Here is a 12,947-nt window from a genome sequence, read left to right as displayed (position 1 = left end):
GGAAACAGATACTGTTGGTTATCTATGCTGATACTTCTTCTACGCAAGAATTAAAGAGTAGTTTAAACTTTGTGATAATACCTGCATTTTTATAGAAATAACGGTCTCAGTAATGCAGCTGTAAAACAGCAAGGTGTTTATACTTCACTACTGCAGGATTTTGAGGTAGGGTATTAAACTCAGCTGAGGATGAGCAACACCTTGATTTACGGTATCTGGCTAAAATGAAGCCATTGAGCAATAAGCTAGAGGGTATTAATGTAACCACCCTTTGAGGCCAGGAAATTCCTTACCCTGCCACCACAGAGCAGTACAAATATCCCAGGGTTTTCTGATCCTGGTCCAGCTTTGAAATGAGTGTTAGGATTCCTGTTAACTTCATGGGAGTATGAAACCTACAGGGTTGTTTTGTCCAATCTTGAAACATTTCTCATAGGCCCCTTCCCATGCCATCCCATCTCCAGAGTCTGTACGGAAAATTAAATGCCTTTCATACTCCTTAGACAAGATACTTCCTAGGAATGTTTGTGCTGCAAATGATGTGGCAGTTAGAGAATTTTAAAACACAACAAAACATTGAAATGCTTCTAAAAATGTTCATGTTTAAATCAGTGATTTGATCTTGAAGAGTGTTACAGCCAACAAAATTGTGCTGAATTCCATGACAGCAGCCTTGCTAATCTGATTAAAACCTTTCTAAGGTTTTCTTGCTTTCTTTTTTGTATTTTTGTCTTTGTTAAATTAATTTCATCCCTTTTTTTAGAAGTGTGTTTAATCTCCTGCCTTGTTCAATATCACTGTCCACCAAGTGGTGTTTTTTTTCTTCTTTCTTTTCTGAATTCTTGCTTTGATAATCTCTGACCATTCTGGATCATCTTCAAAGCAGCCTTTAATTTGTAGCTGTACTCCATGAGTAGTGTCTGTTCCGTGTTTTAGAAGATGGAAAGCTCACCCACCTCCCCTCCCAAACTGCTGAAACTACCTGTCTTTTTGCTCACTTTGTTCACTTTTTTTCCTTGATGTTGAATTGTTAGCTCTTTGAGTCTTTTGTTACCCATGTTTTGCATACTGTCTACCATCATGTTTATCAGGCTAGAAATGGCATGAAAGGAGCAGAAAGCCTGTTTTTCTTAAACCTGGAGATAAAGAAGAAATGGGAAGTATAATGAGAATGGGGATGAGTTTTGAAAAAAGATAAGGAGGTGACAGATGAGGTGTAAGTGTAAACCGGAACAAGCTCACAGGAAAGTCATACAGAAAGAGTTTTTAGTAGTGGACAGTCTTTGCATCCTGGAGTGACTATGCAGCAGCCTGAAATCTGATTTTTGCATCAATTACTTAAGGTATTTCAAAAAGAATTGTGATGCATATACAATTTGTGTATTCAGTATCTACTTATTTTAATTCAGCGTTAGGTAGAATGATGAGAACTATTGATGAGGTGAATCTGAAAATACATCTTATAGTAGATCTATCCATACTTGGCTTAAAGTATTGTTTATTGGAATGCAGATCAGTTAGCTGTGGTGCTATTTTGGGGGGTTTTGTTTTGGGGTGGGTTTTTTTCACTATAGTGTTGATAGTTGGACTATAATGTAGGTAGTTGATGAGTGGAGCAGTCATGTGCCGTCTCTAGATACGCAGATGTCAAGTGTCTTTAGAGGTACAGGGAGTGGTATGCTTTCAGCTTTACTTAGGTATCCTATCAACAAGAATCCTAGCTCTGCAGTCAGATTGGATAGGTATGATAAAAGGGTAAATTTTTTGTATGGAGTGTGGGGATAATTATGACAGATAAAATCAAATATAGAAAGCAATTTATAATAAACACCCAGTAATTTATTGTAATGTTACATACAATATGTATGTACAATAATGTTCATATTGTCATTAGTGCACAAATGATGAGGGAGATGGGGATAGCTTATTGAAGGCATCCTAAAGAATGTCTTCGCTGTTCGTGTGTCATTTAAAATTTTTGTAATAAATAGTTTTGGTGTCTGGACCTGTATACCATTTAGAATCTAGGCAGAACAAATGAAGTGCTGATTCTTTTAAAATATATTTTTCTGTTTCTCTTCCTGTTTGGATTGGGTGTGGGGAAGTGTATAATACAGTTTTTTCATGTGTATTACTGGAAAAATTAGTGTCTTATCTATGCTGGTTACTGTAAAAATGAAAAATGGGGAAACGTTATGCCGCAGGGACTTGAGCGTGCTTGGTGTTTACTTGCTAGTGTTACTGTTTCCTTATTGTTTGGGAGTGAAGTAAGAGGATGCTTAAAAAAGGAACAAAGCCCTCATGTTGCATTCCAGGCTGTCTTATGATTGTTCCTTCCACAGACAAAAATAAGTTGCTTTGAACCTATTATTGTACTTAAGGAACTCTGGTTTTAAATCTTGCAGCATGTAAGTATATGCCAATGTTAATCCAGCTCTTGCAGGTCACATACAGGGATTGCATTTCAGGTTATTCATTAAAGCATGGGTAGAATTCAGCCTGTTAGTTTACATTAATTGTTAAGCTGATCATATAGGCAGATACCAGCATCTCTTGAGGTGGAATGCTGCCTATAAAGAATCCAGGAGGACAGTGCATGTGAACCATGACTGCAAATGGGAGGTTTGTGAAGTTTTGCACCTTGTCCATATGTTTTCATAAGCTGTTCAGTGAATTCTAGAATAGATTCTATAAATTGTTCGTGTCACTTATGAAATGAATTCTATCTAGCAATTTTTAGTATATGATACCCCATTCTTTGCTCAAGTCAGAAAATCCATAGTTAGTGCGTATGTTGGAATTTACTGAAGTTAGTGCATTTGAAGTAGTTTTGTGACTGAGAACCTGATAGACTCTCGGCTGGCAAAGCTGTGTAATACTTTTCCTTCTCCCAGTTGCAAACTCTGCCTATAATTTTTTATTTTTAAAGTGAATATAGTAATAGTTTAAGTGTTCAAAAGATAAATGCTGCCAATTATTCCATATAATAAACTGGAAAATGTATTGAGGGAAAGGATTGGATATTTTTATAGCTGCTTGTCTATTCTCCAGAAGTCATACATTAATATAAAATAAAGCTCAGTGACACCAGCAGTAGGATGCCTGCTTTTCTGAAATAAACGTATAATTCCAACTAACATCCAGTCTCCAGCAGAGGGTTGTGCTCCATGATTTGCTTCTTTCTGCTTTTGGTTTCTTATCTCTGATCCTGTAGGTGTTGCTGGAGGAGAGGGAAGAGTCATATTCAAATAAGTATGATATTTAAGGTTTCGGCTTAAATTGATTTGCAGTAACCCAGTGTAATGTAATTGTAATTATGGAAAAAATACTGACAACTTGTAGACAAAACTGTAGCTGTGCTTGGGATTTAAAGCAGATTTGTTTAGGAGATTTCTCTGTATTCTTCTATTTGATAGTGAAGAAAACTTCAAAGTTAGCTTTGAAGCTTCTGTATTTTTGAAAGGAGTGAGACTGGACTTGATTTTTCACCTTTCATGAGTAGTTAAGTGGTTGTTGAAATGTATGAAAGATGATATTTTGAGGTTTAGTCCACGTGTTAGGCTGTCAGACTATGTGAGAGCATCAGCAGCAAAGGAATAATGACAGTGGTGGCTTTTAAAGCTCTCGCACAAGCCTAACTGCAGTGTTTTCATAGTTAACCTTTTTTTTTTTTTTTTTTCCCCCCCCTCTTCCCATTTCCCCTTAGGCTTATGCTTGAATAGCAAGCTGGAAGCACGTTCTAGGACTTTTTGTCCTGGTTGCCCAGTCTGGGAGTTAGCTTGAGCTTCTCGCAAAGGTAGATTTGAACTTGATGCTGGGCTGGACTGACCGAGCTGGAAGCACTGCCCTGGGCAGTGTCTCTGGGTGCCACGACAGCTGGGTTTGTGCAGTGCATGGGAATGAGAGCCACTAGGCTTTTCTATTTCCCCAAACATTATCTCTTCCGTGAGGCAGTTTTCCTTTAGGCAGATTAAAGCCCTAAAAACTTGAAGGTCATTGCACAAGGCTGGGAAACAGTAACTTTCACTGTTTCTCAACTTCTCTCCCCTTCTGTGTCCCGTCCCCGTCCCTCTTCCCCCCCTCTGCCCCGGTTATTTGATGTATAAAGTTGTCAACAATCAAACTATTAGACATTATTACACTGATAAATGTGCTTTGTGCCATACAGTCAGGTTCTACCGTTTTTCCATGCGAACCCAATTAATTCAACATAACCACGGGTAAAAAAAGTGTCACCATCAGAAGAGACAGCGCTAAAAGGCTTTTATAGGTAGATTCTCCTCAGGGTTTTACAAGAAAAGAAATTGGTTTGCTTTTTGTATGTCGGTTGTGTTTCATGACACTGACCTGGAATTTAAAATGAAAGATTCTAGTCAGACCTGTAGTCAAATGCTACGGAATATCAGAAACTTAGTTTTGTTAGTGTTCTTGACAGAAGGAACGGGTAAATACTTGTCTTCTGGCATCTAGCTTTACTTGAAATAAAGCATAATACTCGCATCTACAATAGTACTCTGGTTTTTCAGCATTTGTTTGGACATTTTGGACATAAACTAGAGCTGTATTTCTCATTACATGCTTTTTTTTTTAACATTGTGTTTCTTTAAATATAAATTAGGAGGAAAAAAGTGACACTGCCTGCTTTCCTATTGAAAATGTCATCTAAGACTTAAGCTGTAAGGCTCTTTTAAATAGGAAGAAATACACATATTGGCAGATACTATACTATATATACTAGAAAGTATATATGCCCCTCTGAAAATACCTGCCTTGGTCTCTGAATTACTCCTCCATATACAGAGACAATTTAACCAAAGGTAGGTTAAATACAGACGTTTTTTATAATTTTCATTTTTCTGCTTTTGTTTGGTTAAGGATATGATTAAATTCTTCGCTAGTGAAATTGGATTTGAGATGACCTTATAGAACTTGTGAAATGTGCCTGTGGTAGAAACATGTGGTCCATGCATTTCATATGAAATGCATTGTGAAACATGAAGTGATGATAAAATCTAAATCTTGAGTTATAATAAACCCTACCTGCCCTCAGGGAATAGAAGGGGGGAAAAAAGGTAATAAAATACTAGAGTTCATATTTTAATGGCCTTGTGCAAAGCATTGTTAATCTTGCTACAATTACAAAATACAGTTTAGTGTAGAATAATTTAGAAATAAGGCTTTGCTGTTGGAATGGCAAAACCAGATAGTACTGAAATTATTTTTCTATAATTTAAAAATAAATCTCAAGAAAGCATTAATATTTTCTATAATAGATTCAAGGATATCTAGCTCACATTTGGAAATAATCCCGTGAAACTTTGATACTTCTGTTTCTGTGAAAGTCAAGTCCTAAGTGAAACAGAAGACAGACCAGCACCAAATTATCTCCCTATCTTGTGTTTAGGGGAAGAAAATGACTAGCAAGGTAAACGTTTTCAGTGAAAGTTTGAAAGTTTGAAAAGTTTGAAAGTTGTGTATGTATTGATCATATTTGCTTTCCAGCATAAGAAACTGCCCACCTGTGACCATCTACACTTAGAAGTTTTTAAGTATTATGGAGAGATTTCAAGATAGTCTGAGAGAAAACCTTTTTATCTTCCTTTTTTAAAAAATCTGCACTCTTAGACTGTTCTCCATTTATATAATACTTAAATAGCTGATGATGGTATAGAGGCTTCGTTTTCTCTTCTACTCTTTACTGCTTTCATCCGCAAGAGTTGTAGCCCATTTCCTCTGTAGCGGTTCCCTCATTTGTGCTGCAGTTTCTTGTTTGTCACTTTTTGTCCCTAAAAATCAGCGGTTAAAATCATTACTTCATTCATGAAAGCTTATGAAACTGGGATCACATCAGCAAAATCTTGTTTAGCTTGATTATTTTTTCTAGAGCCTGTATGATTGGTGTAGAACATGAAAGAGTATATGCAAATTGACAGAAGTTTCCTAGCTTTGCTGGAGCTGGATGGTGGGAAGCTGTCGCAGTGGTAGAGCTCATGCTTGGTGGAAGGGTGTGATTGGGTCTTACTTGTTCTCACAGTCAGGTTATGTAAAAAGTCAACATGAATATTTGTCCCTTTTAAATTTAAAAAATATTTCTCTGGTATCTGCAGTGATTAACGTGCGTAGAAACCCAAAATTCCGTGGAACTCATTAGTGAAACTAGTCTGGTTTGGTCTTTGAGAGGAAAGAAATGAGGGCGTATTGCTGACTAATGTTAAAGATTGCAGTGTGTTAATATATTGGCCTCTGTGCCAAGGTAAAGAGCAGGATCCCTGCCTTGAGGAACTCTTGGACTAAAGTTTTAAATTAGGTACAGAACTGGACAGGTATTAACATCCACTTAGACTTTACATACCTTAAAACAAATACAGTAGGGTAGTGAGAATGAAGGTACAATCATAATTAAATTTTGAGCATTCAGTTGCTCTCTCCATTCCAGGGGTTTATGATGTTTATATTAACTATGGATGCTTGTGTAATTCTCCTAGTTGTAATGTGGCCTTAGAAAGTTGGGAGGAGGTTCACAGGAGATACGGATCCTCTTGCTTGCTGGTCCCTTTGCTTTAAGCAGTCTGCTCTTTAGCTGACCTTTTTATGTAAATTTTGCACAGTTAATGGCACAAAATACACCTGAAATTGCTACCATTCTGCAGATTGGAAGGCAGCAAGAACCATTAAACAGCACACTCAGCCTGGGCACACTTTTTGCAGGACAACTATGTAGTAAGTTTGGGATTTAAGTGATTTGGGACTCCTGAGTATGTTTTTCATGCTTCTTCCACAGAATATCTTTGTCATTGGGACCTGCATCCTTCATACAGAATTGCATGTGTGATTATACATAACATATTGACAGTCTTTTTGGTGGTTCCTTAGAGAGAAGGAAGCTCAACACATTTAATTGGAGGTACGTTAGACAGAAAAGATGAAATTTAAAAAAAACAAGAAAGAAAAGAAAAGAGAGAGGGAGATGGCCAGGAGCCCATGTCTCAAATGAAGAGAAGACACAAAAATTTGAGTGGGTTGCTTATTCATTAAGTTCCTTGAAAGTAAAGACAGCAGATTTTTGCGAAATATCATTGGCTTTCTATATGGCTTTATTTCTTATGCAGAAAGGAGTGCTGCAGGGAGGGCTGAGGTGACAAAATAATTGAAGCAGCTGCCAATAGCATTTTAAATTTCAGACTGGTTTTATTGGAAAAATATCTCTGCATAGGTTATTAATAAGCAATTGAACTGGTTGCATAAATACTTTGCATTTTTTAGGTTTTGTAACATAATTCTTGCTCCAGTATCTTATGAGATTAATAAATCTGTTCTAGGCCCTTTAGTCAATTATCTGAAATGTTGAAGAAATGGGGAAAGGAAAAATAGATTTGAGGAATCCAAACCAATGTTGTAGTTGTCTCATTTGTCACCAGGGGATAGGCAAGCATCCTGATCTTCAGAATTAACTCCTTTTCTCTGGTTGGTAGCAGTTACCTTAAGGCTTCATTTATGTTGCAGTTTAGCTAGGGTACTGCCATAGCCAAGATTTCTCTTAATTTGAAATTATGAAAGCCAGAGACAGGATTGGTAAATCACAGTTAGCTGTCTTCCTGGCCTGCCAAAAGAGCATTCTTTAGTTTCAGTCTTGTGTATTACATTGTGTGAAATTAATGGCATGTGATGAGCTCTGAATTCACTGAGCAGAGAAAGTTTGTATCTGTGCTGCACTGGGGTAGTTTATAAACTCTGGCTCCTCAGAAATGTTTTGAAATGTCAAATGTTGGTATTTTGTGGGTTAGATGAAGCAAATGCAGAAGAAAAGCAAATTAAGAAGGAAAAAAAAGTTATCTTAGTATTTGGTTCTCAAAACCTCTTCAGTAGTATTTGGCATTGGAAATACTTCCTAGGCGGTGGCTGAGCTTTTTTTATTGTTTTCTGTACTGGTAAAGGAGAAAAATCCTATTGCTTTGAGTGCCACAGGTGGCAAAGCAGTGAGGAGTCTGCTGACCTACATTGTGGTCACAGATCTGCAGTGAGAATCATATCTCTGCTGCATGCTTTGTTGCCAAGAGTGGGTGTACCGAGTGAAGGAGTTTGTGTGGTTTTGTTAGTAATTTAGAAACCACAAGCAAGATTTTTATGGCTTTATAGACAGGGCTGGTTTTGAAAGTGCTTGATGTTTTCTAAAACATGCAAAGGCTTCTGAGCTTTGTCAGAAATGCAGTAAGATTGCTGATTGCTTTCTATGAAGGACTAGTTCCTTAAAACTTTTTACTTTGAGGACTATATGAGCATCTTGGATTTCTCAATTCAAAATTACCATGGAAAAATTATACCTGTAAAGGTCTTTGGCCTTTAAGATTCTCTAATGCTCGAGAGTATGAGTCAGTCTGAAGACTAGGGCTTTGTTATTTTCTGTTCTTGGTTTTTATAGTGAATATCTCTATCAGCAAAAGATCAGAGAAGTAAAAGGATCTTACAGATGTTAAATAATCATGAAGTAAATAGGATTGATATGATTTTTATTTTGAAAGAGGAAACGACTACTGTTCTGTTGTGGTTTACAAATATTTAAATGCTTAAACTAATTGTCAGCCTCAATTTTGAATGAGGAAGCAAAATAACATGCATGATGTGCTCAGAGTTTCTCATAGCGCTTGCCAGGAGAAACCAAGTTTTGAAAACAGTTGGCCTGCTTTCAGACACAGACTTTAATGAGATTAAAAGAGAAAGAATGTGCAAGTTTGATTACAAAGTTTGGCCATATTCTGACAATGGGTCCTGGAAGCCAGGGCAGAAAAATGTTGTATTTTTTAGTGGTAAATTGATTTGTTTTGTAAAATGAAAAGTAGGAAGCAGGGGGTAGCTGTCGAATAACTACAGCAAAGTGTACTAAGGTGGTACACTATATACACAGAATCTGTACTGTTGTACACAGACTACAGGAGGTCTGAAAGGCAGTTTTAGTGATGTTTTCTCCTTGACTTTAAGTTTTTCAGCTGGTTATTTGCCAGTAATAATTTAACCAAGGATTTTGTGGGTTCTGCAAAGCTTTTATAGCAACCTAATTTGAAAACAGAAATTAACACAATAATCCTCCGCTTTCCTTGTGTTAGGGCTTTTCCTACAGTTCCAATGAAGATCAGTGTTAGAGTATGCTTGAACTTGGCAAGGTAGGAGGGCATGGTACGTTGCAGACGTGTCAGGAGACCTGGTGCATGGCAAAAGATCCATTTACTTATAGGCATACACCTAACAGAGGATTAAGGAATAGGTTCGAAAATACTTGTGCAAATTAAGAATTAAAATTGTTTTCAAAAAGTCTTCTGGACTGAACATATATACTTTGTCAGCCTCATATCAACATGCTTTGTCAATAAGTAAAGGAGATGGTGCAAGGAAGGCATGGTATTGTGGGTGGTGGGGGAGGTCAGTTTGTGAACACCGTTTTAAATGACCTGGAGTATGAAAAGGCTTGAGAATCACTGAGTTAGTATAAAGGCGATAAAACAAGGTCTTTTGGTCCTTATAACAATGTTTGAAAGGCTGTTTTCTTTCTCATTTAACATGCAGCAAGGACATATGGGAGAAGGCGAGGTAATAATATTCCTATTTAATTTTCTAATGTTGACATTGTTACTAGAGGGCAAACTCCAAAATTTATAAAGCATCAGTTTCACATACGTTTACATAGTCTGCATGCCATAAGTAAACATTTTAACTGAATTAGGTAGTTCTCCACAGTAGTACTGTTGAGGCGGAAATGATCAAAATCCTTACAGCGGACATCGGCTATATGGTTTGTTACACTGGAGAGCTATGTTGCTGTGTTTGTGTGTGTTATGAATGCCAATGCTGGAGAAGCTTATTTTGGTTCTTTTGGGTGCTGATGGTTTTCTTGATGCAGCATAGACGATAGTGAATATATTTCCTGGCCTGCTAGGTTAAAGAACCAGATCCTGCAAGCATGCATGTTGAATTATCTATCAGCTGTGGTAATGCTGGTGAACCTGAAAAGGTTGTTTAGGTATGGAGAATTGCTCCCTTCCAACACTACCTGCAGGACTGGGGTCTTAAGAGATGAAACAAAAGATGTGCATCAGTTCACTAGGGGAAAACAAAATAACGTTTCAGTCTATATTACAATATTTTTATCATAGGAGGAACCACAGGTTTGCCTAGGTACAGAAATAGGCCTGATCGTAGTTGATTTTTATTTTAATTAAAGGTGTACAAAGAGTCTTGAAATTTTAAGTAAAGCAAGCTGTCCAAGCCTTCCATTTTTTATTCGTATTAATTCTATGGACTCTGGATTTTATTGTATTTTTTTATTTCAACTTGTTAGCTGTTTGATTTTTGGAACTGGTCAAAATTTCTGTTTTCAAGATGTTTTCTTTTTAAAAATGAATTTATTTCAAAGGAAGGAAGCAAGAGCAGGATAAATTAACCTTACCAGTACATTACTGTGGCAGATTGTAATGAATTCTGAAAAAGCAGACATAGTATTTTGCATCATAGGCAAAAGGAAATGTATCCTAAAACTTGTAGCATAATTTATTTGCTTACTTTCCTTATATATATTTATTTATTCCTAAAATGCTCCTTAAATGAGTAGAAGTCTCTTCAGTTTGTTGTCTAGGTTGAATAGTGTAACTAAAAGGAGAATTTATGAAAGAGATCAGCTTGTGTGCTCTATTTATGATATTATACAGTTGCATTTATAAATCGAAGGATCTTATTTAAAAGTAATAAATATTATTAAGGAAATCTATGATAAAGGATTATCATAGAAGAACGTTGGGCTGTGAGGGGAAGCACGCTTACAACATTTTCTCTTAGAGCGAGTCCATTAACGAAACTCTGTTGTAACATCTAAGTAAACTTGCTTCTAGGAATGACACAGTATTGCCTAGTTTTAAGTCTTCATTTACAGTAAATTACAGCGGGTCTTCCTAGTTTTATCAGGATATTTTTGTTATTTGCAAGTGGGTGGTTTATGATATATTTTGATATCAGGTAATTTAAATGTGTAATATATTTAGCTGGTAGAATTCTTGTTTTCCCATCTGCAGTGTGAAATTGTATCTACTCATTGTAAGAGACTGTTCACTAGAAAATGATATACACAGCCCAGGTTTTAGTGATGTCTGCTATTGGGAAAGTCCCAGAAAAAAAAATTGGCTAATATCCTCTTCTGGTTTTAGACCATTTTAAAAGAAATCTAATTGGAAACATGAAATATAATGGAACATGGTCAACTTGAGCATCCATTAGAAATACTTTTTTGTTTCCAATTTTCATTAGTTGTAGTGCAGTTATGAAGAAGTTTTCTCTGAAATAATGCATTTGAGTTATTTAATTATATTGAAAACTGTAAGGGTCATATGAAATTGAGAACATAACTGCTCATGAAAAGGGAAGATTGCAAACAGTTCTACTGCTAATGTAGCAACTAGTGCATTTTTAAACAATTATTGAAACTGTGTGTGCTTTGTTCTGTTAGTGTGTTTTTTTCCTTCTTTTTTTTTTAACCCCCTCTTTAGGTCAATCTTCACTGTTTCCAATGGAAGACGGGTTCTTGGATGATGGGCGTGGGGATCAGACTCTTCACAGTGGTTTAGGATCACCTCACTGCTTCTCCCATCAGAATGGAGAGAGAGTGGAACGGTATTCCCGTAAAGTCTTTGTCGGCGGACTGCCACCAGATATTGATGAAGGTACGCCCAGAAAATCTTACCCAGAAAAGCTCCTTCTGGCTTAATGACAGAACTGGTGTGCGAAACGTTTTGTCTGTTAGCTAATGAATGGTTGTTTTCCAAACTCTACGGAAAAGCTTTGATATGTAAATGGCTCTTTGCATGTTGCCACTTTCAGTCCATGGCAAATGTGAGATAACTCAAACTAGTTTAGGCTATAGCATTGTTCTGCCAATGGAGAACAAAATCAGATGTTACCACACATTTAACTGACTTTTACAGTATGAAAATTATAAAAAAGGGATAGTGGTGCAAAAATTAAAAAAATAATGATCACCTGTTGAAATTCATAAATACATTGCAAACATTTTATAGTCACCAGAAGGCAGTAATAGGAAAAGCATTGCTAGTAATTTTATAAAGTTTGTGTAACATAGTAAGTTGTAGGTCTTTATTTGGATGCTTATGTGTAGTTCTTGGAGGTTGTTTTCAGCAATGATTATGTCCTGTTGTAGCTTCTAATGTGTGCATGGTGAGAACTCGGACAGGAATGAATCTGTACAGAGGCAGTTGCATACAGTGAGGAACCAGGAATTTGTGGTGGGTCCATCATACAGACCAAGGTGACAGAATACTGCGGTTGCTATTAAAAAAACAAATAAAAAAATACAGATAAGTGTTGTGAAGCTTCATTTCAGCATGGTTCTCTATGTATGAGCATGCTGGCGTAGTGGTTAAAAGAACTACAGCAACTCTAAAGCTGAAAAGTTGCTTTTTCTTAATCACAGAATCGTTTTAATACCCACTTCTTGTGTCAGGGAGAGCGATAGTAATGCACTGCAGTGTGTACCACTGTGATGTGACAAACTGACTTTCATGTCAAACATAATAACTACTTTATTATTAAAAGGTCAAATACAACATGGCGTTTACAAGAGGAAAAATGATTTTTCTACTCCCTTTTTCTTTGTCGTTGTTGTGGGTTGGTTTGTTTTCTAACTTTGTCACCTTTGTTGTTTTAAAAGCAGATGAGCGGGTGGATAGTTTGGTCTCTGTGGAGCCTTGTTGTTGAAAAGTAGGACCTTTCCTAAACCAGTGCTAGGAAGGTAGCTGGAATTTTTCAGAGTTGCTTTTGTCAGTGCTCTTCCTGTTAGATGTACAAGTGTGAATTAGAATAAGGAGAATAAATATACGATTTAAAATCTACATGATACCGGAGTTTCCAAGGTTTTTCTGATCCTGTTTCTAGAAAGCATTTTATGTGTG

The 12,947-nt window shown here is 36.6% G+C and overlaps 1 protein-coding gene across 1 annotated transcript in view; it reads left to right on the top strand.

Annotated features, from left to right (window-relative positions):
* The window catches only part of CPEB4 (cytoplasmic polyadenylation element binding protein 4), a 45,144-nt gene that overhangs the window by 20,950 nt on the left and 11,247 nt on the right, over positions 1-12,947 (top strand). Inside the window, exon 4 of the mRNA XM_054216920.1 lies at positions 11,529-11,702. Coding sequence (XP_054072895.1) covers positions 11,529-11,702 — 174 coding nt within the window. The remainder of the gene's footprint in view (positions 1-11,528; positions 11,703-12,947) is intronic.

This window comes from Rissa tridactyla, chromosome 11, assembly GCF_028500815.1.
Source record: "Rissa tridactyla isolate bRisTri1 chromosome 11, bRisTri1.patW.cur.20221130, whole genome shotgun sequence".
NCBI classification, from domain to species: Eukaryota; Metazoa; Chordata; class Aves; order Charadriiformes; family Laridae; genus Rissa; species Rissa tridactyla.
This window is presented reverse-complemented; position numbering and strand designations above follow the sequence as displayed.